Here is a 21,946-nt window from a genome sequence, read left to right as displayed (position 1 = left end):
AGTTTAAAAAAGCACCAAAATGTGGAACAGCAGATGAAATTAGAGTCAACCAATGAGGAAAAAAAACAACACTTTGATTTTTATTATTAAAACATGTAACAGATGATATGATACTGTAAAAACAAAAGAGTGAGAGAAGAAAATGAAATGGTGTAATGTAGGCTTACTGTAAGAAGAAAATATAAAAATATGAGATCTACAGTATATGAATAAAGCATGTTAAGTTTCTGGTGAACTGATTTGCAATATGACAAAGTGAACAGTATGACAGTGAGTAGGTCTAAATCTTGGAACATGCAATTCATTGTGATATGTGGTGATATAAGTGTGAATCACGTGTGCGTCAAATGAAAATGATGCTGTAATACCATCAGCTTTTTCCTGAATGATACGGTCTTATGATTTACTTTGAAGGAATTATCGTAGGACTTCCGCTATTTTTTGGTGTAAGTGAGTGTAAATTGACTTGAGTGAGATTCCTGTAGGACATCAGCTGAGGGATGACTAGCCAAAAGCAGACTGATGATGTCACTATCACAAGACTGCATTTAAAGGAAAAGTTTGTTTTTAAAGGTCTTTGAACGCAGCTCTTGACCCCAGATATTAACCACATTCACAAAACACACAATGTGAACACGTTCAGTCAGGTCAGCAGGAACAGAGTGAAAAAGTGAAAAATGAAGTCAATGTCATAGACTACTTATACTGACACATCCTAAACTTAAAAATAAGTGAAATGTGTGAGTATTGTAAATAAAGACAGTATGTGATCGTTTCCATTAGTGATTTATGAGAGTAAATTAAATGTTGTTGTACATGCCTGGCTGAAGGGGGGCGCCAGACCTCCACCACACACAATTGTGTGCAGCCAAATCAGTGGTCTAGTGTCCACTGACCATGGTCGCTAAAACAGACCACTGGTTACTACCACTAGGGGTGCTGAAGATAGTAGTCCAGGCTAGTTACTGAGTGGTCTGTGGAGTGGTTTTTGTGGTTCTAATTCACCTTTTCCCTTCTCTGGATGTGTTGGCAACGCTGTTAGCTGAACAAATGTCAGAGATCATAATATTTTGTCTGTTATTATACTCTGTTATCGATTAGCCTCAGCAGATATTCTTATTGTTGCACTATATATTGCAGTTTTATTGAACTGTTAATATGAACCAGTGAATCCATATGGTCCTTTTGGTCCGGACCAGTTGTTCTGTGGTCCATGGTGTGGTACTTGTGGTCCTAGTTATCCAGACCACTGTCTTCAGTGCCCCTAGTGGTAGTAACCAGTGGTCTGTTTTAGCGACCATGGTCAGTGGACAGACCACTGATTTGGCTACAACCCCCTCTCCATTTCTTCTAATAGAATAAATGAGTTTGTATAATGTAACATCCATCTATTTATATACAGTCTAATGTATTTGTTGGTTGCTTCTACATAACTGTAATACTGACTGGTATATTGACTGTGCATGACTAAATGTATAAATATACTACTATATACTTGTATTATAATGCAGTCAATTCAAATGTATATGAGTACCAAACCATCATCCATCCACCCCTCATATGTACAGCATGTCTCCACAGAGCAGAGCTGTGCAAACTGAGCACCTTGAGGTCGTTTGCTGACTGAAGCTTTTTGATGTTCTCATTAGTCAAAGTCAAGACCAATCCCCTCATACTCTGCCAGCTTCTATTCTTCACCTCATAATAAAATCCTGGGGGGGGGGGGGCATACACACATCCTTTGATCCTACCTCTGGATGGCAGGGAGCTTGGTTTGGCTCATCTATGGGAATGATGATAAGAGTGTGTGTATTGTGATCAGGTGAATGATGGATGCTGACAGAAACCAGGCAACTGGATGTGAAACTGCTCTAACTGGGAGGTAAGCAGAGCAGATCACCTCACTACAATAGTCACTTCCATTTCAACCCTCATCTATCTCTGGAAGCAGCAGGTCAGTGTATGAACTGAGTCTAAGTAAACTACATACAGTATGTGGCACATTGGAACAAGGTACATCAGGGTTTGGCTGTGGATACACACTTACACACTTACAGTACTTGTTAGTAGGATCCATTCATTGTTGGTTTTGACCTGTTAATGGAATTTGTTGAAAATCAGAAAAATGCACAATAACTCCAGACTTATCCTCTAAACATGGGGCTGCACAGAAAATATTCTGTTAAGATCATGATAATAAAGCTGGTAATGATTTTCATTATTTGTCTGGAGTTTGATGTCATCACTAAGAAATAGTTTCACTATCATCAGCAGTCCACCCAATATCATGTCCATTCAAATATTTAATTCAAGAAATGTGCAGAATTATTTAATTATTTAATGCTCTTTAAGTATTAAAGTATTAAATATGAAAATAAAAGTGGGCATTATGTTGGCAGAATGAGCATTAGTATTATATTATTGTATATGATAATATAGGATTATGATGCAATAACAACAAGAAAGGCCAGTAAGTGGATCTTGAGTTCTTCTTTTTGTTTATATGTATGTACCACCTCCTTTTGCTTAACACCAAGCCTTTCACATCCCCTGGAGTATTCCAGCCAGAAGACTGCTCTTCTGGGAACAGAAGGCGGCAGGTTCAATATATGGCTGACCTTTTTGGGAAGAGATGGAATAGGGAGTACTTGCCTGAATTACAAGAATGTCAAAAATGGATCCATAAGAGGAGGAACTTTGTCCCCAGTGATGTTGTTCTCATTGTCGATGATACCTCCTCTCGCAACTTCTGGATGGACAGTAAATAAGTAAGTAAGTAAGTAAGTAAGTAAAAATGTATTTATATAGCACCTTTCACAGATAAAAATCACAAAGTGCTTTAAATCATAAAACATACACAAGTTCAAGAAATATGACAGTAAAAGCAGTAAAGTAAATAAAGAGCAATAAAATAAATTAGAATATGAGAATAAAAGCAATAAGATAAGTAAAGAGCTACACAATAAAAGGGGGAGGTAGTCAAATAGACTAACCAAAAGCCTGTCTGAATAAAAATGTTTTCAGCTGCTTGCTAAAGCCATCACAGGAGCCTATAGATCGCAGGGATAGGAGGGCGTTCCATAATTTAGGAGCCATGGCTTGAAAAGCATGGTCGCCTCGAGTCGAGGGACGGACAGTAATTTATGCTCAGAAGACCTGAGTGCCCGATTTGTTGTATAAAGGAAGAGGAGGTCAGCAATATATTGAGGTGTTTGACCATGCAAGGCTCTAAAGATGGGCACCAGTATTTTGGAATGCAGAATTTTATCAGGAGCCAGTGGAAGGAGGATAAAATTGGTGTGATGTGTGTTCTCTTGTTATTTCAGGTTAAAAGCCAGGCAGCTGCATTTTGGATGGTTTGGAGACGATTCAAAGAGGTTTGATTCAGACAGATTAAAAGAGCATTACAATCGTCTAAACGAGTAGAAATAAAATCATGGATAATCATCTCCAAATCGGCCATGGTTACCACAGATCTTGCCTGACTCCAGAGGACTGGTCAAACAAGTTCAAGTAAAAACTAAAAACACTCTAAGCAGGCCATCTCAAAGTTGTGTCTGCTGCTGGAGGCCCCTACATAAGACTGCTTCACTATGAGACACACACACACACACACACACACATTTTTTTACTGATGATGTGAAGATGGAAAACTTATTTTGCTTTGGGATTCCGAGTTTAAATGAACTTTTTTGGTGTTTTGAATGGGCTTTTTTTTTTTTTTTTTTGGCTCCTTTCATGTTTTTAAGTTGTAATTGTTTTGTTTGCCTACAAGAACAATTTGAGGCCAGCACATAGGAGCCAAATTTTTCATGTCAAGGTATTACGCAAATGTTATGTTGCCATAAGATATTTGATTTAAAGTCTCCTGCTTCAAATACTCCATAGGGGACATGTTTGCTCAGGTCATAATGTGTGTGTGTCATCTTGGGAAAACCCCTCTCCTGCATGTTTAAATGTCATCTCCCTTACACTGGTTGCTCTCATGCTGCCCTGTATTACAGTGGTGGTCCTTGTCAAGCATGCTGGACCACATCAGATCCAAATAAATGTATCTTGGTTTCATCTGAGCAAAGAATGAGCTACCAACACTCTTCAGGCTTTTTTTCTTTGGCTAAGTTTAATCATCTTGGACGCTGTGAGTCCCCTTCATGCAGTATTCTTCTCACTGTCTGATCAGTCACTGGAACTCCACAGATAATCCTGGTGCCAAGTCAGAAGCTCTTACCATCTGTTTTTCAATGCACAGTTGTGTAAACAGTGAGCTGTGTGTGTCATTTATCGAGGATGGGGGTTTTTGGTAATATGGGTTTTTTTCTACCTCCCAACCACTGTTGCAGATGTGATGGAAGTTCTTTCATAACCTTGTTCACGCAGTTAGCCTCAGCTGGAAATTTCAGGTGTAACCGAAGTTGCTGCAGTGGTCACAGGTAAACTGACTTGCTGCAGTGGTCACATGTTAACTGTTTTACTTCAGTTGTCACAGGTTAACTGACTAATTTCAGTTGTCACAGGTCAAGTGACTGTTGCTGCAGTGGTCACAAGGGTACTCACTTTTATGGAATGGAGGTTGTACTTTGCAGCTGCATATTCGATGTAGTATATGTGATCACGTTGGTTTTAAATATTTTATATATTTACTCGTACTCGTAATTGTCGTCCCCCGCTCATCCGGAGTCGCGGGGGCAGCAGCCTCAGCAAAGAGGTCCAGAGAGCCCTCTCCCCAGCCACTTCCACCAGCTCTTCCGGGAGAATACCGAGGCGTTCCAAGGCCAGCCGAGAGATATAATTCCTCCAGCGTGTCCTTGGTCGGCCCCGAGGCCTCTTCCCGGTGGGACATGCCCGAAACACCTCCCCAGGGAGGCGTCCGGGAGACATCCTCACCAGATGCCTGAACCACCTCAACTGGCCCCTCTCGACATGGAGGAGCAGCAGTTCTACTCCGATTCCCTCCTGGATGACCGAGCTCCTCACCCTATCTCTAAGGCTGAGCCCGGCCACCCTGCGGAGGAAACTCATTTCGGCCGCTTGTATTCGCGACCTCGTTCTTTCGGTCATTACCCAAAGCTCCTGACCATAGGTGAGGGTTGGAACGTAGATCGACCGAAAAATCGAGAGCTTCGCCTTCCGGCTTAGCTCCCTCTTCCCCACAACGGACCTATTCAGCGCCCGCATCACTGCTGACGCTGCCCCAATCCGCCTGTCGATCTCCCGTTCCATCCTACCCTCACTCGTGAACAGGATCCCGAGATACTTAAACTCCTCCACCTGAGGCAGGACCTCCCCCCCAACCCGGAGCGGGCAATCCACCCATTTCCGGCTGAGAACCATGGCCTCAGACTTGGAGGTGCTGATCTTCATCCCAGCCGCTTCACACTCGGCTGCGAACCGCCCAAGCGAGAGCTGAAGGTCGGTGCTTCATGAAGCTAAGAGGACCACATCATCCGCAAAAAGCAGAGACAAGATCCTCCCGCCACCGAACCCAAACCCCTCCACCAACCGGCTGCGCTGGGAAATTCTGTCCATAAAAGTTATGAACAGAACCGGTGACAAAGTGCAGCCCTGAGGGAGTCCAACCCTCACCGGGAACAGGTCCGACTTACTGCCGACTACGCGAACCAGACTCACACTCCTTTGGTACAGGGACTTGATGGCCACTAACAAGGGCCCGATGTCCATGCAATGTTGCAGAGGCCTGTCAACCAAGACAGTCCTACAACATCCAGAGCCTTGAGATACCCAGGGCGGATCTCATCAACCCCCGGGGCTCTGCCACCGCGCAGTTGTTTCACTACCTCGGCGACTTCTGTCCCGGAGATTAGATCATCCATCCTCAGGTCTCTTGACTCTGTTTCCTCAACGGAATACGTGTTGGTGGGATTGAGGAGCTCCTCAAAGTATTCCTTCCACCGTCCGACTATATCCTCAGTTGACGTCAGCAGCTCCCCGCCCCCACTGTAAACAGTGTGAGCGAGTTTCCGCCTTCCCCCCCTGAGGCGTCGGACGGTTAGCCAGAACCTTTTTGGAGCCGATCGATAGTCTTCTTCCATAGTCTCACCGAACTCCTCCCATGCCCGAGTGAGTTGAAAATCATCTTGAGGGGTTCTTCTGCCAGGCTTTCCCAGCAGACCCTCACAACCCGTTTGGGCCTGCCAGGTCTGCGCGTCATCTTCCGCCGCCATCTGATCCAACTCACCACCAGGTGGCAGTTGACAACTCTGCTCCTCTCTTCACCCGAGTGTCCAAAACATACGGCCGCAGGTCTGATGATATGACTACAAAGTCGATCATAGACCGGCGACCCAGGGTGTCCTGGTGCCATGTGCACCTGTGGACATCCTTATGTTTGAACATGGTGTTAGTTATGGCCAAACTGTGACTAGCACAGAAGTCCAATAACTGAACACCACTCGGATTCAGATCGGGCAGGCCGTTCCTCCCCACCACACCCCTCCAGATCACGCTGTCATTGCCCACGTGAGCGTTGAAGTCTCCCAATAGTACAATGGAGTCCCCTTTCGGGGCACTTTCCAGCACCCGTCCCAAGGACTCCAAAAAGGGCGGGTAGGCTGAACTGCTGTTCAGCGCATAAGCACCGACAACAGTCAGAACCCGATCCCCGACCCAGAGGTGCAGGGATGTAACCCTTTCGTCCATCGGGGCGAACCCCAACATACAGGCAGAGAGCCTGGGGGCCACCAAAAAGCCCACCCCGGCCCTCCGCCTCTCTCCCGGAGCAACTCCAGCAAAGAGGAAAGATTAGCCCTTCTCAAGGACTTGGGTTCCGGAGCCGACGCTGTGTGTTGAGGTGAGGCTGACTATATCTAGCTTCCGTTCCACCTCTTCCACAAGCTCCCGCTCCTTCCCCACCAGAGAGGTGACGATCCATGTTCCAAAAACCAGTTTCCGTAACCGAGGATCGGACCGCCAAGGCCCCCGCCTTGGTCTGCTGCCCAATCCACATTGCACCGGACCCCGCTGACTCTTCCTGCAGATGGTGGGCCCACTGGGAGACGAACCCATGTAGCCGGTTCGGGCTGGGGCCGGCCGGGCCCCATGGGCTAAGGCCCGGCCACCAGGCGCTCGCCCACGGGCCCCAACCCCAGGCCTGGCTCCAGGGCAGGGCCCCGGTATCCCTCCGGGCCGGAGGGATTCTTGATCGTTTTATTCATTGGGATCTTCTGAACCATTCTTCGTCTGGCCCTTCACCTAGAACCAATCTGCCATGGGAGACCCTACCAGGGGCAAAATGCCCCCGACAACATAGCTCCTAGGGTCATTAGGGCTCCAACTCCTCCACCACAGTAAGATGACAGTTCAAGGAGGAGATTATATATTTAATTATACATATTTTTGTTAAATTAATGTCTCGAGTGTCAAAAATGAACATTCATGATTAACTTTTAGCTTCTTAAACTGCTGGGTTTCATCTATAACAAGCATTATAATGTATAAAATGATTGATGATGATGTAAAGCATAAGGTGAATTAAATGAGGATACCATGTCAAAGTTACCACAAAAATCACAAAGAGGGAACCTTCTCTGTAGCAGACACTCACTCACATACTCAACTCATTCTTGCACACAACAAATATCTGTGCATATTTTTCCATCTTTACATTGAAATTGCTTTTGGAAGAGATCACTTCACAACCTGTATGGACAGAAAGAGTCACTACCTACCTACTACAACCAAATCATTTATAGTTTGAAGATAGACTTGTGAACGTGTCCTTGAAGTACAGTAATTGAGAAATGTACAGTTTCTTTTCTCCACCACAAATATCTAGCTATCCAACTCTGTCTATCTGTAGATTTTCTCGACAACTGCTCATCTGTTGATATCCATGCAAATATGTAATATAAAATGTCTTATATAAAATGGAACAAAGAAAACACCATGAAGTATTATGTCAGGTCTGACACCACCACTGACATATAAGCCTAAACATTATAAGAACAGCATTACAGATGCACAGAGAAGCTAAGCATGCAGCTCTACAACAAGGACTAGTTCAGTGACAGTAGGAATACAATAGGAGTGATGGAGATGACGGCTCCTCCACATGCTCTCTGCTCCCCCACACCACATGGGACAGAGGGGTTGGTCATCAGACTTGCCTACAGCTCTGTGTCAAGTTGCTAGAGACAACCAGGAAGTGATCTGTTTTATCCTTCAGAATTAGAGTAGGGTTTTACTCCCCTTGGGAAGTAAAATGAATTTGAGATGTAAACAATAATCTTCTAATATTCCATAACTATACAGTTTTTACAATCACTTTCACATGTCCACTTTTTCAAAACACATTTACCACATCAGACTATGTGACCTTAACGTTTGTATTGCTTTGATCAATCACCGCTTCTCCATGAACACCCTTCTCAGTTAGTTTCACTACCAGCAACATTTTGTACAACTACAGCAGATTTGAAGATTTTCAGATTCTCTTTTCAGAACAGTTCACTGTCAGTTTAAAACCAAACAAACTTCAGATCACTGTGGATGGAAATAAATGGAACTATATGCTTGAAATAAGACAGATTATTCAGATTTTAGCAGAAAGTTTGTTCAGTTCTTTTGATTACAGCCCTATTCCTATCTACACAAACATGGTCATACTGAAATGTGCTTGTATACAGGGAAAATATAGATGTAGTTGCCACTATTACCGCTGTATATGTTCTGCTGAAACATCTGGCTGTCGCTAATGGCCTACCTGCACGTGCTTTTTGTTATTGGTTGTAATGTATTTTGGGTGATTGATTGTATTGTTTTATTCTTTCCTACTGCACTGTGAAAACAAAATCAGTCAAGCCCACTGAAGAATATGGTTGGTTTGTTCCTTTATCATATATTGTTTTACATTACATGGTAAAAGTGGCTTTCTTGGTTTGTGATACAGTAAATTTTTCGTTCATTTACAGTTTCCTGTAACTTTACCACACTCAGCCATGACATCAGCTGTGAGGGGCAGAGCAACAGATCAAAAGTTTCTGTAGCTGCTTGGCTTGAAATATCTGTGGATGCAAAAATCAAGGAGTGTGAAACACATAATAAATGTATTTTACAGTGGTTGTTTGCGTTCTTTAGTTCATTGTACATTGAGTGACAGAGCAGTGGTATGGGAGAGTGTTATAGTTGTTGGGAACATTTTGCTGCAAATGTTAACTGATGTGCTCAAGTGTGTTTTTCAAAAGCTCACTGTGTGAAGAGTTTTGAAGATGAGGAGATGGTACTGGGACAAGTGTGACTGTAAAAAACTACAACATTTATTAAAAATATGTTCCAGACTGAGCTTCATTTTAACCAACAGTCACCTGCGAGAATGTTAAAAAGTCCTACCAGCAAAGAAAAGCATTAAGCACGTACTGTAGAAATCACAGTTAGACGTCAAAAATGACCATGAAACAGAAAGAAATTAAATGTCCTGATGCATGTTTGCACCTTCAAAACCAAACATATTACACTGAATAAATTTCCCTTTGATAAATTACATTTATATAACCAGAGGCTGTGATGGACTGTGTTGACCATTTGGGACACAGGTTAAGTTCACACATGGGGCATGTATGGGTGCAGTCCTACTCTGCTCTTCCTCTTTATGGTACCAGTAAGCCATGTGGGTTTATGATGATAAGGACCCACACAAACAAGTCAAGGTCAGGCCCACATCCACAGACATGGGGACACACAAGGACATGTTGAATGGGCTTTTGCCTTTACTTTGAGAATAGAAGAATTCACAAAAATGTTAGCCTCTCCAATTAGAGTATGGCTGATGCATTATTTCAATAAATATACATAATATAAATATAATAACAATAAGACTAACATCAACGTAAACAGAGATGGTTCTACAAAAATACCTGTCAGTGTTTTACTTTGAAAGTGATGAGCGGAAGCTATATATCCGTGTCTAACTTGACTCTGGTCCCAAGTTGTGTGTCAGACAGACGGGACTGTGCGCCGCTCGGAGCCCGGAGACACTTCACCGGAGACACTTGGTACCGGCGCGTTGATCAGTTAGACAGCCGGACTGACAGCCGGTGTTTCTCGGTCACTTTCTGGGCGTTTCTGTGTTGGACTCGGGTATGGACACGGGGTCGGGACTAGGTGGATAATCGGACTGTTTTTGGAGACCAAAAACCTGATGCTACATCTCCACATGAGCGCATAGGGAGCGCAGGACCTCTCCCCCTCACAAGGTAAGGTGTTAATTTCTCCTCAATCAAACACACATCAGGTTGTAAAACACCGCCGTTAACCTGCAGCAACTGCCGCCCGTGAGGGACCGTTAATGCTGGATTCACCCGGTCAGAAAGTCGCTGTATCTCTGCACACGCTGCATGATGGACACTCGCATACTCACAAAACAAAATCCACGTCCGTGCTGTCGCCGTAGCACCGAACAGTCTTCTGGATGCAGGTGAATTTCCCTGTCAACGTCTACATCAGCATCAGCATTTCACATATTCACATATATATGAGCGAGTTTCACTTCACCAGTTTGGGCTATAGCCTACTCTATCAATTTTCTTCATGATTCATTAATCCCACCAATCAATCAGTGTTAGGCTCATCCTATATATTGTCAAATAATAATGAAATGAAATGTCCATTTTTAAGCCCCAATTCTCCAAAGTGATGTTGTGAAATAAAACCTTATTTATTTGTTACTTATATTCTCATCTCTAAGAAGCTGTAACAATCTAACATTTGGTCTTTTTCTATCAATGGCTGATTTACAGGATAAACTGAATATCAAGTTTGAAGATCTGGTTTTGTATATTACATTCTGTCTTTTTGTCCTGCAATAAAGACAAGAATATCAAAAAAAATAATCACAGCTAATTTATAATAAATTAGAAAGGCCAGACAACAGGCACATCCCAGTGCCTCACACCCTCATGCTAATCAAGCAGTCCTGGTTCACCATGTAGTCATTTCATTAATTGTAAATTTGTTTGGTCATACTGTTTCCACCACTTCAGCAGCTTCTCACCTGAAGTAAAGTAACACCTCTAGTGTCACATCATTTTGAGGCATCATCTTGTGGAGGGCCCCTGAGTTAAAACCTTGATTAAGGGTGATTAAGTTGGGTGGGGAAAGTTTCCATACTGTTGGCTTTGAAAGCCAGATTGCTCTAAAAATACTGGAGCCTAGATTTTCTATAATGCATATCAGTAGCATCTTTTAATAGCCAAGCTTCAAACTCCACAAACACTGATTTTATGCATGATCTTCTCAGACTTGACAAAGCTTCTCCACGAACACAGGCTATGTTACAGAACCGTGTTCACAGGCTGAGGAGAGTGGCCCTTTAAACGCACAGTGTGTAGCTTCTACCTCTAGGGGTCTCTCAATCAAAACAATAACAAAAGACAGCTTTATGTGACATTGTTAAGTAGCGTGGGATCATGGGAGTTGCTGACTTACCACCATTACCATCAGCTTCTCCTGGTTTGGATTCCTTCAGTGTCAGTAGTTCAGGAGGTTTTTATCAGCAGCTGAATTATCCACATAGGAGCCGAACAGACAAGCAGATTATAACCAGTAAAACACTGAATAAAGCAGTTTCACATTTAAAGTCAGTGTTTCACCAACGCTATTCGGCATACACAGAACAGGACGTCTCCAGCAGCTGAGAGTTGAGCTGTCTAAAATTCACTCATCTTTCTTCTCTGATAACTTAAGGTCCAGACGTCCGCTGACGAAAATCCTTCATCTGATTAAAATACATAGATTGCTTGTATATGTGTATGTATATATACTGTATGTAAAAAGTGTATCTTAAAAATGTGATTTAAAACTGGATAAAAAGTCAAATTTGAGCTTCAGCCAGACAGCCACACCACAGGCGACCAAATAAAACAGAGCCTTAAAATCATAGGTTTAGCATCTGTAGGTTTGAAAATCTGGGAAACATTTGGGATAATTATTATAATTATTTCACTTAAAGTGTTCTTACATGTGTTTTACTAAACACATTTGTGCTTAATCAAGTTACCATATCCAACACATACATTATACAATGAACAGAGGGAGAGATTTTTGTGGGTGTGGGGGTCAGTAGGGGCCCACAGCTCACTTTTACACTGGAGCCCACTAATGGCTTCATCCAGCCCTGTTAACTAGTGGTTTCAGCATTGCTAACTGCACAGTATATTTTGATGTAGTGTGGTGTTGCTTTAATACTACAGTCAACCACTATACTGCTGTAAAGTGTTTTGTTTGGATGTGATCACTTCCTGTACACAGGTTGGCGCTCACCCAGTTGAAGAGAGACACTGACCTGATGAAGATGGAATCATTTATCCTCAGCAGGGCTGTCTTCATCTTCCTCACATTCCTCTCTGTCCAGGTACTGAATGTGGATGGATGGATGAATGGATGGATGGATGGATGGATGGATGGATGGATGGAAGGATGGATGGATGTGGTATAGTTGACTAGCCTAGCCCCTGACTCCTCACTGTGGCTGCTGTCCGCTCTGTTGCTTAATTTGATGAGACTGTTCGGCAGGACTCGAGGACTTTTAGCGTAGGTTGAAAGGCTGCTGGGCAGAGTGCAGAACCTGCTGGAGACTTTGTGCATGTCTATGAACTGGGGAGAATGTCACCTCCTTATATGAAGCAATACTGAGCACAGGATTTTCTCTGGCAAAATATAGCAGCTACTTAATCCCTGACAACAGACTGCTGGGGACCTGGTGTTCACCATGATCAACTCAGCAAAGAGGTCTTTATTTGGACCTTGTCTGTTTATATGAATGTTAGTGAGGGAAAAAAGACTGTGTTTTATTTATTCAGTTCTCTCTTGGTCCTGAACCATGTAAAGAAGCAATGCAGGAATATTTGTTGATGTATTTTCAGGGGACTTGCATGGTTTACTGCAAGAATAGCAAGTGATCACTTGTTCACTTGCTATTCTTGTGAACTGGGAACTGAAGTTTACTATATACAAGAATTGTTCTGCAAAATCCCATAATGATCAAACCCTTTTTTAAAGTACTTTATTATTGTGTGTTTGCAACTGTGTGTTCAATATTGAAATGTATGACTCTGTCACCTTCCAGCAGACAGATAGAGTGCACCAGTTTTTGTGCGTTGCTGAGATTGAAAGGTGGTTAATGTCTTATCTGTCTTCTTTTAGTGTCATATGCTTATTTTTAGTGGTATACCACTTTGACTTGTGGTTTGCTGGTGTTACTCATGCTCCACTGGCAGATACCACTCCCCACCACTTGTGGTATACCACTGTACAGCATCACAACCCTTCTAGTGGCTCTGGTCAGTTAGTGAGGCTAATTGTAGCTGTATTAGCCCTGTATTAATGTGAGCTCTTTAGGCTTGGGCTGATATTTGATAATATTAAATGTTGCTATACTTCCCGTCATTTGTGATATTTTTCATGATATCAAGAAGAATGTTTGCTTTTTTTTTTTTTGCAGTTTTTCAGTCTGATCTGCTGCTGAGTCCGACCCTCATTTCACTACTTTCACTGCTTACTGTACTGCCATTACACACATACTTGTACTTACATCTCTGTGACATAATGCATTCCCTAGCCCCTTACCCTAACCCTAACCATCACAACTGAATGCCTAATCCTAATCTTAATCCCAACCCTAACCTAAACCCAACCTTAACCCTTAAACCAAGTCTTAGGTGAAAACAATACCAGCCCCACTGTCATAGCTGGTAATAATGGTGTTATTCACTCCCTAATTGTCTGTTCCGTGACTGAGCTTTCAATATAACATACACATCACAGGCTACTCTGCATTCCGTGGATCCTTAATCCCCCAGCATCAAATAGCATGGGGTCATTTTCTGTGTAAAAGGAAAGAGTCAGAGACAGATGGTGAATCTATTGATGAAAGAAAACACTTCCGATATTTTTACTCTGGTTTCAGTTCAGTCCTGAGTGGCTGATTGTTATCATTAAAATAAAAAGTGCTCTGAGTAAGTGTTATGTGGCCTCTGTTTTGTTACGGGGTCAGATGTGGGCTGCCAACATTTTTCAGATTTTCAAGTGGCCTTGAGTTGGAAAAGGTTGGGTTCCACTGGTTTACACTATTCACCCTGAAATCAGTCCCTCTTGTGATAAATGTAAATATCAATCAATCAATCAATCAATCAATCAATCAATCAATCAATCAATCAATCAATCAATCATTACAATGTCCACAAGGGCAGTTTGGTTGTGTATGTAAGACCAGATAGGGAACACACATATACACAGACACAATAATAAAATATAATAAAGATAAAAATAAATAACTACAGAAATAGTCCACATGCTATTTAAATATGCATTAATATATATACATACTCATATTTCTCAGTATATATATATATATATATATATATATATATGAATATATATATACACTGTTGCCCATAAAGTTGGAATAATTTTGTGTTCAGACACAATCCTCACACATCCTTTATTGCTATTTAAATGCATCAGTAATCACTTTTGACCAGGTGCAATGATTACATTATGTGTCCCAATTACCCAGGTGAAATGAAATAAATCACATTGTCACAATCATTTCATGGAAATAGGTAACAAATATTTTATTCCAACTTTATGAGCAACAGTGTGTCTACTGAGAAATATGAGTATGTAGCAAATAAACCCTTTAACATTGTTTAACCTTGTATTATGTTTTTGAATATGATGTTTGACATGATAGGATCATTTCTGCCCAATGACTGAGTCAGCACTAATTAATTTGTCCCCTCACTGACTATGTCCCCAGACCCATTGATATCATAGAGCTCTTGTCCCATCTGCTTCTTTTATCTCATTTTAAATATCAATGAAGAGAAAAACACTGACACTCTTCTCATGACGGCGTAAACCTTGCTGTATTTGAGTGCAGTGTTCTGATGTGTGAATAGTAATGTGTGATGAGGTCCACTGATATTAGTTTTCTATTGAAGGTGCATTTAGTTTTAAATGGAAAATAATTCACAATGGAGAAGCTGTATCGCTGTATATAAGCTGTATATGTCTGGACCTGTAGTCAAACCCTGATTTTATAACTGTGACGTCGTCTGACAAAATCACCAAATGCATAAATGAAAGACAAAGACTGAGCTGTGATTTCAGCTGTATTTACTGTAACATGATCACTCAGAGAGAAAGTTAGAAGAGACAGAAAGACTTTCTTATGTAGTCTCTCAGAGAATGCACAGCCTCCGTCTGGAATCCACAATAGTTTAGTTTTTCCTTCAACTCCAGAGGCAGGTGTTTATGTCTAATTCCCATTGTTTGATATGTGGAATTGGTCAGAGCGGTTAGATGCTAAGCCTTGTTGTATCTCTTCCGGTTACCTTGTTAAAGTTACTGCATTACATGTTAATACAAACTCAACACTTCCTGTTATAATTTCAAATTAAAAGCCTAGCATTTCAGTGGGCAGAAACCTTTTATTTCTTAACAGGGCTTTTAGTGCTGTGCTGCAGTAAGAGTATTGTCTCATTTCCTCTTGCTGGTGTTTTTGTTGTTTACATGTTATTCAGATCTGCTAGTTTCTTTAGCAGTTAGCTATGACTTCTCTCTCTCTCCCTCTCTCCTGCTCTCTCTGCTCGCTGTGTCTTATGTTTAGTTATTCCTCTGCCTCCTTTAGTAATAATGATACATGAAATTAAAGTAGTTTATTTGCTGTAATGGAGGCGAGGCTCAGTGTATTGGAAGTACCATCCAGGAAACCAGAGCAGCTTGGTAGACTGCCTGTAACTAGAGGTGTAGTCCGAAGCCCTGCTCTGCATCCATACACGGTCCAGACCTGAACCAGGTTTATACGCAGTCTGGTTGAAACACCCCCCTAATAGAACCTGTTTGAGACAGGAACTTCAACTCAGTGACGAGGCACTTTGCTGACCAGTGGTGGAAATATGGTCAATCAGTCAGTCAGTCAGTGACATTCCAACTTAGAGGGCTAGCCCAGCTGTTGCAGCCAAGCCAAAAAAATGTGCATCAGTCTGCCTGTCTCTGTAGAATATTTTATGTAATTACATCACCATTCAACTGATTCTAGAAAAACGTATACAGTGGGTTCAAGGTTTGCTGTATTTTTGTAAAAAATGAGGCAGAAAACTGGTGCTTATGTGTTGTTTTCATCTCATTTATGCCATGGTCCAAGTCAGTAAGAGGGAGGGGCAATTGATTGGATTAAACTACTGACACACCACCTACAACTGATGCTTGGATCATGAATATGGCGCAATGGATGTCCATTGAGAGAATAACATAACTTGAAAACGAAATTGGATGCTTACGAGGAAATTCGGAAGCCATTTAATGATTTCATACAAAATGGAGAGATAGGAGGAAAACTCAGGATAAGATACTGATCAGAATAGTGGTAAACCCCAGAAGGGGATGGAGGTATGTTTTAAGATGTATTGCAATGGTTGTTTATGTTGTACATCTTTGTTTTGTTGGAGGTACTGTCGAATTGTATGACTGACCTTGTCATATGCTTTATGTTGATTTTGGTTTTAAACACGAGATAGAGAGAGTATATTTTTTTGGGTGAGAGTTATACCATTTGGACAGTGCTGACCTTTGAGGAAACAGAGAGCCTGCTAGTGACTGTGACCAATTCCAATCACTAAGGGTGCCTTCACAGCTAACATGTTTGACAGACAATCTAACATGGATGAAGCTGTCATATTAGCAATGTTGCACCATCCAATTTGATATAACCTCCAGTATAAACTGCTCCACCAAAATGTGTCGGGTTTGCAGTCAGTCAGCATGAATGGATGGATCAAATACCCAACAACTAATAATGAGTACTAATGTAACAATGAAGTGATAACCACTGAGTGCGCATGTTATAATGTAGTAATGTAGTTATGACTACTGTACTGAGTACTCATGTAATAATGAATTAATAAACACTGAGTGCTCATGTAATAATGTAGCAATGAGTAGTAATTCCATCGCAAGGTGGTCTCCAGTTTGTTGTATATGTTTAAGTGGAGTCAACATTATTCCACCTAGCTGTTTTAAATGGTGTGACTAACCATATGAAAACACTCCTGTATCACTCAGACAAAATAACTGAAACATTGTAGAAATGCAACATGGGCATGTGAAGATGAAAAAGCTGGTAAAGATGCAGAGTTGGTCCTGTGGGCATACTTTGGTTTGAGTCAACTCGATACACAACAAAACAAAGCTCAATGTAAATACTGTTGAAAAGTGGCACAGCTATTTCTGAAACCCATAGTGCAGTTTGTTTAGGGGAGAGAGATTTTCTGTTTACATTTCGGTATGAAAAATTGATCAGGGTTCCAATGCAAGGACAGAGAGTAGTGTATTTAACAAGACAGCATCAGCAGTATCAGTTGTGTTTAGCACCAGACAGGTGGCTTTATAAATCTATGAACGCATCATCCATATCTGTTTTGGTCAACAATGAGAAAACTCCTGGAATATATTTATATCTAGGATATGAAGAGTTTGTTGACCTGACTTTGTGCAGTAAATTGAGAAATAATGGAATGTTTTGGGTGCAGTGGACTGAAGCGAGTGACTGGATGTAAATGAGATGGGGGTGGTGGTGGTGGGTTAAGGTACAGCTCTGTGGATTATCACAAGCAGATGTGGTATCGGTAACAGATTATCTGATTTACAACTGGGTTTTCATTGACCTCAGCTGATTCTTCCTTTCTCTCTCTGACATTCTTCCTCATTGTCATTGATAGTTTACAACTCTTTGTTTTGTAACTGCGATGGTGGGGAAATGTGTCAAAAGAAGACAAGAGCTTCTAGCACAAAAGAGGAGGAGGGCAGCAGAGAAATGAGGGAATAAGTGATAGTGGGGCGAGTAAAAGAAAAGCACAAAGTGAAAGCTGCACTCCTCCACCTCTGCCTATTTGTCTGTTTTCTGTTGGCCTGGCCTTCCTGGTTCCAGCCTCTCCTTGTCATCTTTCACACTTGCTGCAGGGACAGCTGTTCAAAAACAACCCATCAGTACCAGCACTGGTACTGATGGGTCCCCACCAAGATTCCCTCACCAGCAGCAGCTTCCTCTTCCTCCACACTCACATCAACAACTGGACGAAATCACCAAGCTTTTCCTTTCAACCTACTCTGAAAACAGCACGGTCTGTGATGCCAATGAGGTATGAGGTATGACTTCGAGGAATGCTGTTTGCTATTGCCATTGTGTGTAGAAATGATGACAGAGGTGGAAGAACTGCAGTGAGCAGCTGTGGAGTAGAAGGAAAAGGGCAAGGAGAGAATAGACACAGGGAGAAAGAGCATGCCACCAGACCAGGAAAAGCCATTTTCTGGTGGTATGCTCTATTAAGGTTAAGCTACATGTTCTTTACACTAAATCCAGTACTTTGTAATGGTTTTGGGAAAGTCAGTTGGAATATGTGATCAGTTAATCTGCTGATATGATTAATCAGTACTGCTTGTCAAAGCAGGATGGTCAAACAGCTTTGGAAACCTATTTATTATTGTAACCATGACGATGAAGGTCCAGTATGATTTCCACCATAGGGTAGAGACAAGTGACCTACAGTATGTGGTTGTTCAGGTCAGAGAACTTTGGCCTTTAAGTAACAACAAATGTAAAAGAAATGTATATTTTAGAGACATACTTTGTCACAATTGTTTGCACAATTCTTTAATAATATAAGCTGATATATTGTTTTTAGATTTTTAAACTCTGAAATCACTTAGACCACTTGCTATTAAAACACATAATCACAAAACTGTGATGTGTGTCTCCCTTTCACTGCTTTTTGATAGAGGATTTCATGCTATCAGCAACATTGGTGACTCTGTGAGGCTTGCACGTGTGCTTGTGCAAAGTCTTAAAAGTGTCTCCCACCTCGCTCTCTACATGAGCGTTTTTTATTTCAGTGTGCTGTTCCCTACCCTCGTACAAAAGGTAGAGCAAACAACCAATGAAAAGCCTCTTTATCTGCAAAGGCGTGACCAAAATGAAGAAGTCACTTTGCAGGTCCAACAGGGTGTAAAACATGACAACAGCAGAGATTGTGATATTTTCTTGTCAGTCTCATGTGTATTTTCCTGTGAAATGAGGGATAGTTAGCAACAGTTTGAGTTTACACATTAACAAATGAAAGTACGGGAATGGACCTAAAAAGGTACAAAGGCTTTACCGCTCCAGCTGTAACCTAGCAGGGTACAGCACTGTACCTTTCAACATTGGTACATTTTTGTACCTTCTTGTCTGGACCTCTAAAAGAACATTTCTCTAACCCTAGTGACAAATTGTACCTTTGTGTCCTAGTACAGAAATATATCTGGAAAGCTACAGGACTGGTACCTTATTTTTTTCCTTTTTAAGTTATTTTTTGGCATTTTTGCCTTTATTTTGATAGGTGCAGTGAGAGAGAGACAGGAAATAACATGACAAAGCAAAGGGCTGCAGGTCAGACTCGAACCCATGCAGTTAGGACTAAACCCCCAATAAGAAGTTTATTAACTGAACTACTATCTACAGAGTAAATGCAAGGTGTAATAATCACTAAGAGGAAAATAATAATGAAATGAGCGGTGTGATGAGTTGGCAATGGTGGGAGAAAATATGTAATGGCTATACACTATGGCTATACAGCTAATGATGCTACGTCTGCGAATGAGATTTGATGATTAAATATTGCTATATTTCGACATCAACCCCATCATGAGTGTTAAGACCGGCCTACTGGGAGTTGCGCTGTAGCTGGAGACCCTTGGCTGGAACCCAGGTGGCTGAGGTTGCCGTGGTAACCCTGGAGACACGGGATCTGGGTGGATTCTCCTGGAGGCCGTGTCCCGTTATCACGATGACGGATTCTGCTGGTGACTCAGCGGTTCATTACTGGTGGAGTTTGCCAGGAGACTTTCTGTCTCGGCACTCCTCATTTCTGGTCGGCTTCTCTGCAGGCGGTCATGGTCACATGTCACATGTTGCAAAAAAAGAATAAAGGACGCGAACAAAACGATAGAGTGCTAAAATGGCCAAGCACCGTTTACTTAAGGCTCATTTATGCTTCCTTTACGTATGAAAATAGATGTGTACGTTTTAAACGTTATAACCGTCAGTGACCACATACTCCCACAAAACCTTTACAGTGGGATGGACGTTAAACAATGCATCCACTAGAGGGTGCCAACTCACATCCAGTTCCTGTCTGATCTGCGTCCAGCTGTTCTGTAGTAGTTGTCTGTCCCTGTGCCCCAGCGAGGTAACATCATATATATGTTTTTAATTTCTCACCAACTCACACAATTTTTTGTCATTTTCCAAAGTTTTCTTCTTCGTTGTGTTTTGCTGGTCTGGCTTGAGCTGTGGGCTACACTGCTTGACACTGCTCCCACAGTTTCCGGTGGTACTGCTACGTGTTGTCTGTATCCATAAGCTTCCAGGATACATGCAGAAATACGCACGTAATGAACACAGGGTATGGACAGAAGGCTCCATCTGTATCCGTATGCGTATCTGGCCTGGAGCATAAAAGAGCCTTTAGAGCCGGTGGCTGAGAGCTGGGTGCTTAGAGCAATATGTGAAAAGATCACAACTGTTTTATCCCCTAGGGGCTGGCGCACATTTCAGGGGCGTCACTCGTCTTCTCCTGTGTTTCAACTTGGAGAAGAGAGTAATTTTCCATGGAACTTGAATTTTTTAATTCTCGAGTTTACCTATAAACTCACACATCCATCTTCCCCCATGACCATAAAACATTAAACAAAATATCTTATATTATAACATATAATAACACAATAATAAACCTAATGGCACTAATAATGAGAAACAATCGAATATCAATATGCAGAGTCTTACTGTTACAAACTGGAGATTTTGCCTATGCTTTCCAGTTTGCCTGGTGTCCATTGGTTGATCCTCTGGAGCTGACCCTTGGTCTGGTTGTGCATCCCTCTGACATGCTAACAGCATGGTCTGTTTGTGAGAGAAAGGTCCTTTCTCTCTGTTTCCAATCAATTTGACAGTTTGATGTTGGTTAGAGTGAGAAAATGTAAATTTTGGTTCCATAACGCTGCATGTCCTTACAATGAACTTCTTTAATGGCTTGTGACTGATGCCAGGCCAGGTATATACGCTACACTATTTAAATTAAGATTTTATGATCTCTGATTTGCAGCATCATCTGCCTGAACCTTCATCTTTTTAAAAGTACAATTATGTACCCTTTGCTGTCAGCAATGATTTAAAAAAAAAAGTAACCCTAACCCTATTTCTCTGTGTACTGACTGTGAGTAGCCTACTTGGCAATCTGGCTGAACCTGTCTGATCCTCTGACTGAATGTGTTTGTTGCCTTGTCAGACTTTGTTGTAGAAATGTTTGTGGTGTTCCCAAGTCTCAAGGATTACTGTGAGTGTCATCATAACTGATGGAAATAATGGACAAACTATCTTATATCTTAAGTTAACAATGGGTTTTCTCTAAGGGATGATGGAAGTTGAACGATTTGAACTTTTAACACTATCTGCTGTTAGTCAGCATTATCATCATTCTTGTCACGAACCCATGATAACCGTTTGCCACCTACTCAGCTTCACAGCCGACTGTGACTGCAGTGAGGGAGAGAGCAAATATACCCTTCCAAAACAGACAGGCAGAGAAAGATATCCTCTGTTTAACAGAGTCAAACAAGTCAAGTTGGAGTTATTTCTGAAGGGTAAAGTACACCCAGGTTATGTAAAGGAAATCCTCTGTAGCTGTTGGTGTCCAGCAAAGTCTAATGAGAACAAAGCAGTATGTGATCCTGGCCTGTTGAGATACATCAGGGACAGGTTTATTGGCTGCAGGAGCCCAGAATGTATTTTTCTGATTGCTCATCCCTCTCTTGTATGAAATAAAGAAGCAGTAGATGAAGGACCTGTGCTTCAGTTGATTTTTCAGTGAACTTTGAAAAATTTGAGTCGATTAGATCC

At 41.7% G+C, this 21,946-nt stretch overlaps 1 protein-coding gene across 1 annotated transcript in view; it reads left to right on the top strand.

The window, feature by feature from the left end:
- The first annotated feature begins 9,942 nt into the window (after positions 1-9,942).
- The window catches only part of adamtsl3 (ADAMTS-like 3), a 189,594-nt gene continuing 177,590 nt past the window's right edge, over positions 9,943-21,946 (top strand). Inside the window, exons 1-2 of the mRNA XM_056381340.1 lie at positions 9,943-10,208; positions 12,262-12,364. Of these exons, the coding sequence (XP_056237315.1) occupies positions 12,299-12,364 (66 nt within the window). The 5' untranslated portion in view covers positions 9,943-10,208; positions 12,262-12,298. The remainder of the gene's footprint in view (positions 10,209-12,261; positions 12,365-21,946) is intronic.

The sequence above is a fragment of the Seriola aureovittata genome, chromosome 1, assembly GCF_021018895.1.
Source record: "Seriola aureovittata isolate HTS-2021-v1 ecotype China chromosome 1, ASM2101889v1, whole genome shotgun sequence".
Classification (NCBI taxonomy): Eukaryota; Metazoa; Chordata; class Actinopteri; order Carangiformes; family Carangidae; genus Seriola; species Seriola aureovittata.
Note: the sequence above shows the minus strand (reverse complement) of the source record. Positions and strands in the feature narration are given on the sequence as shown.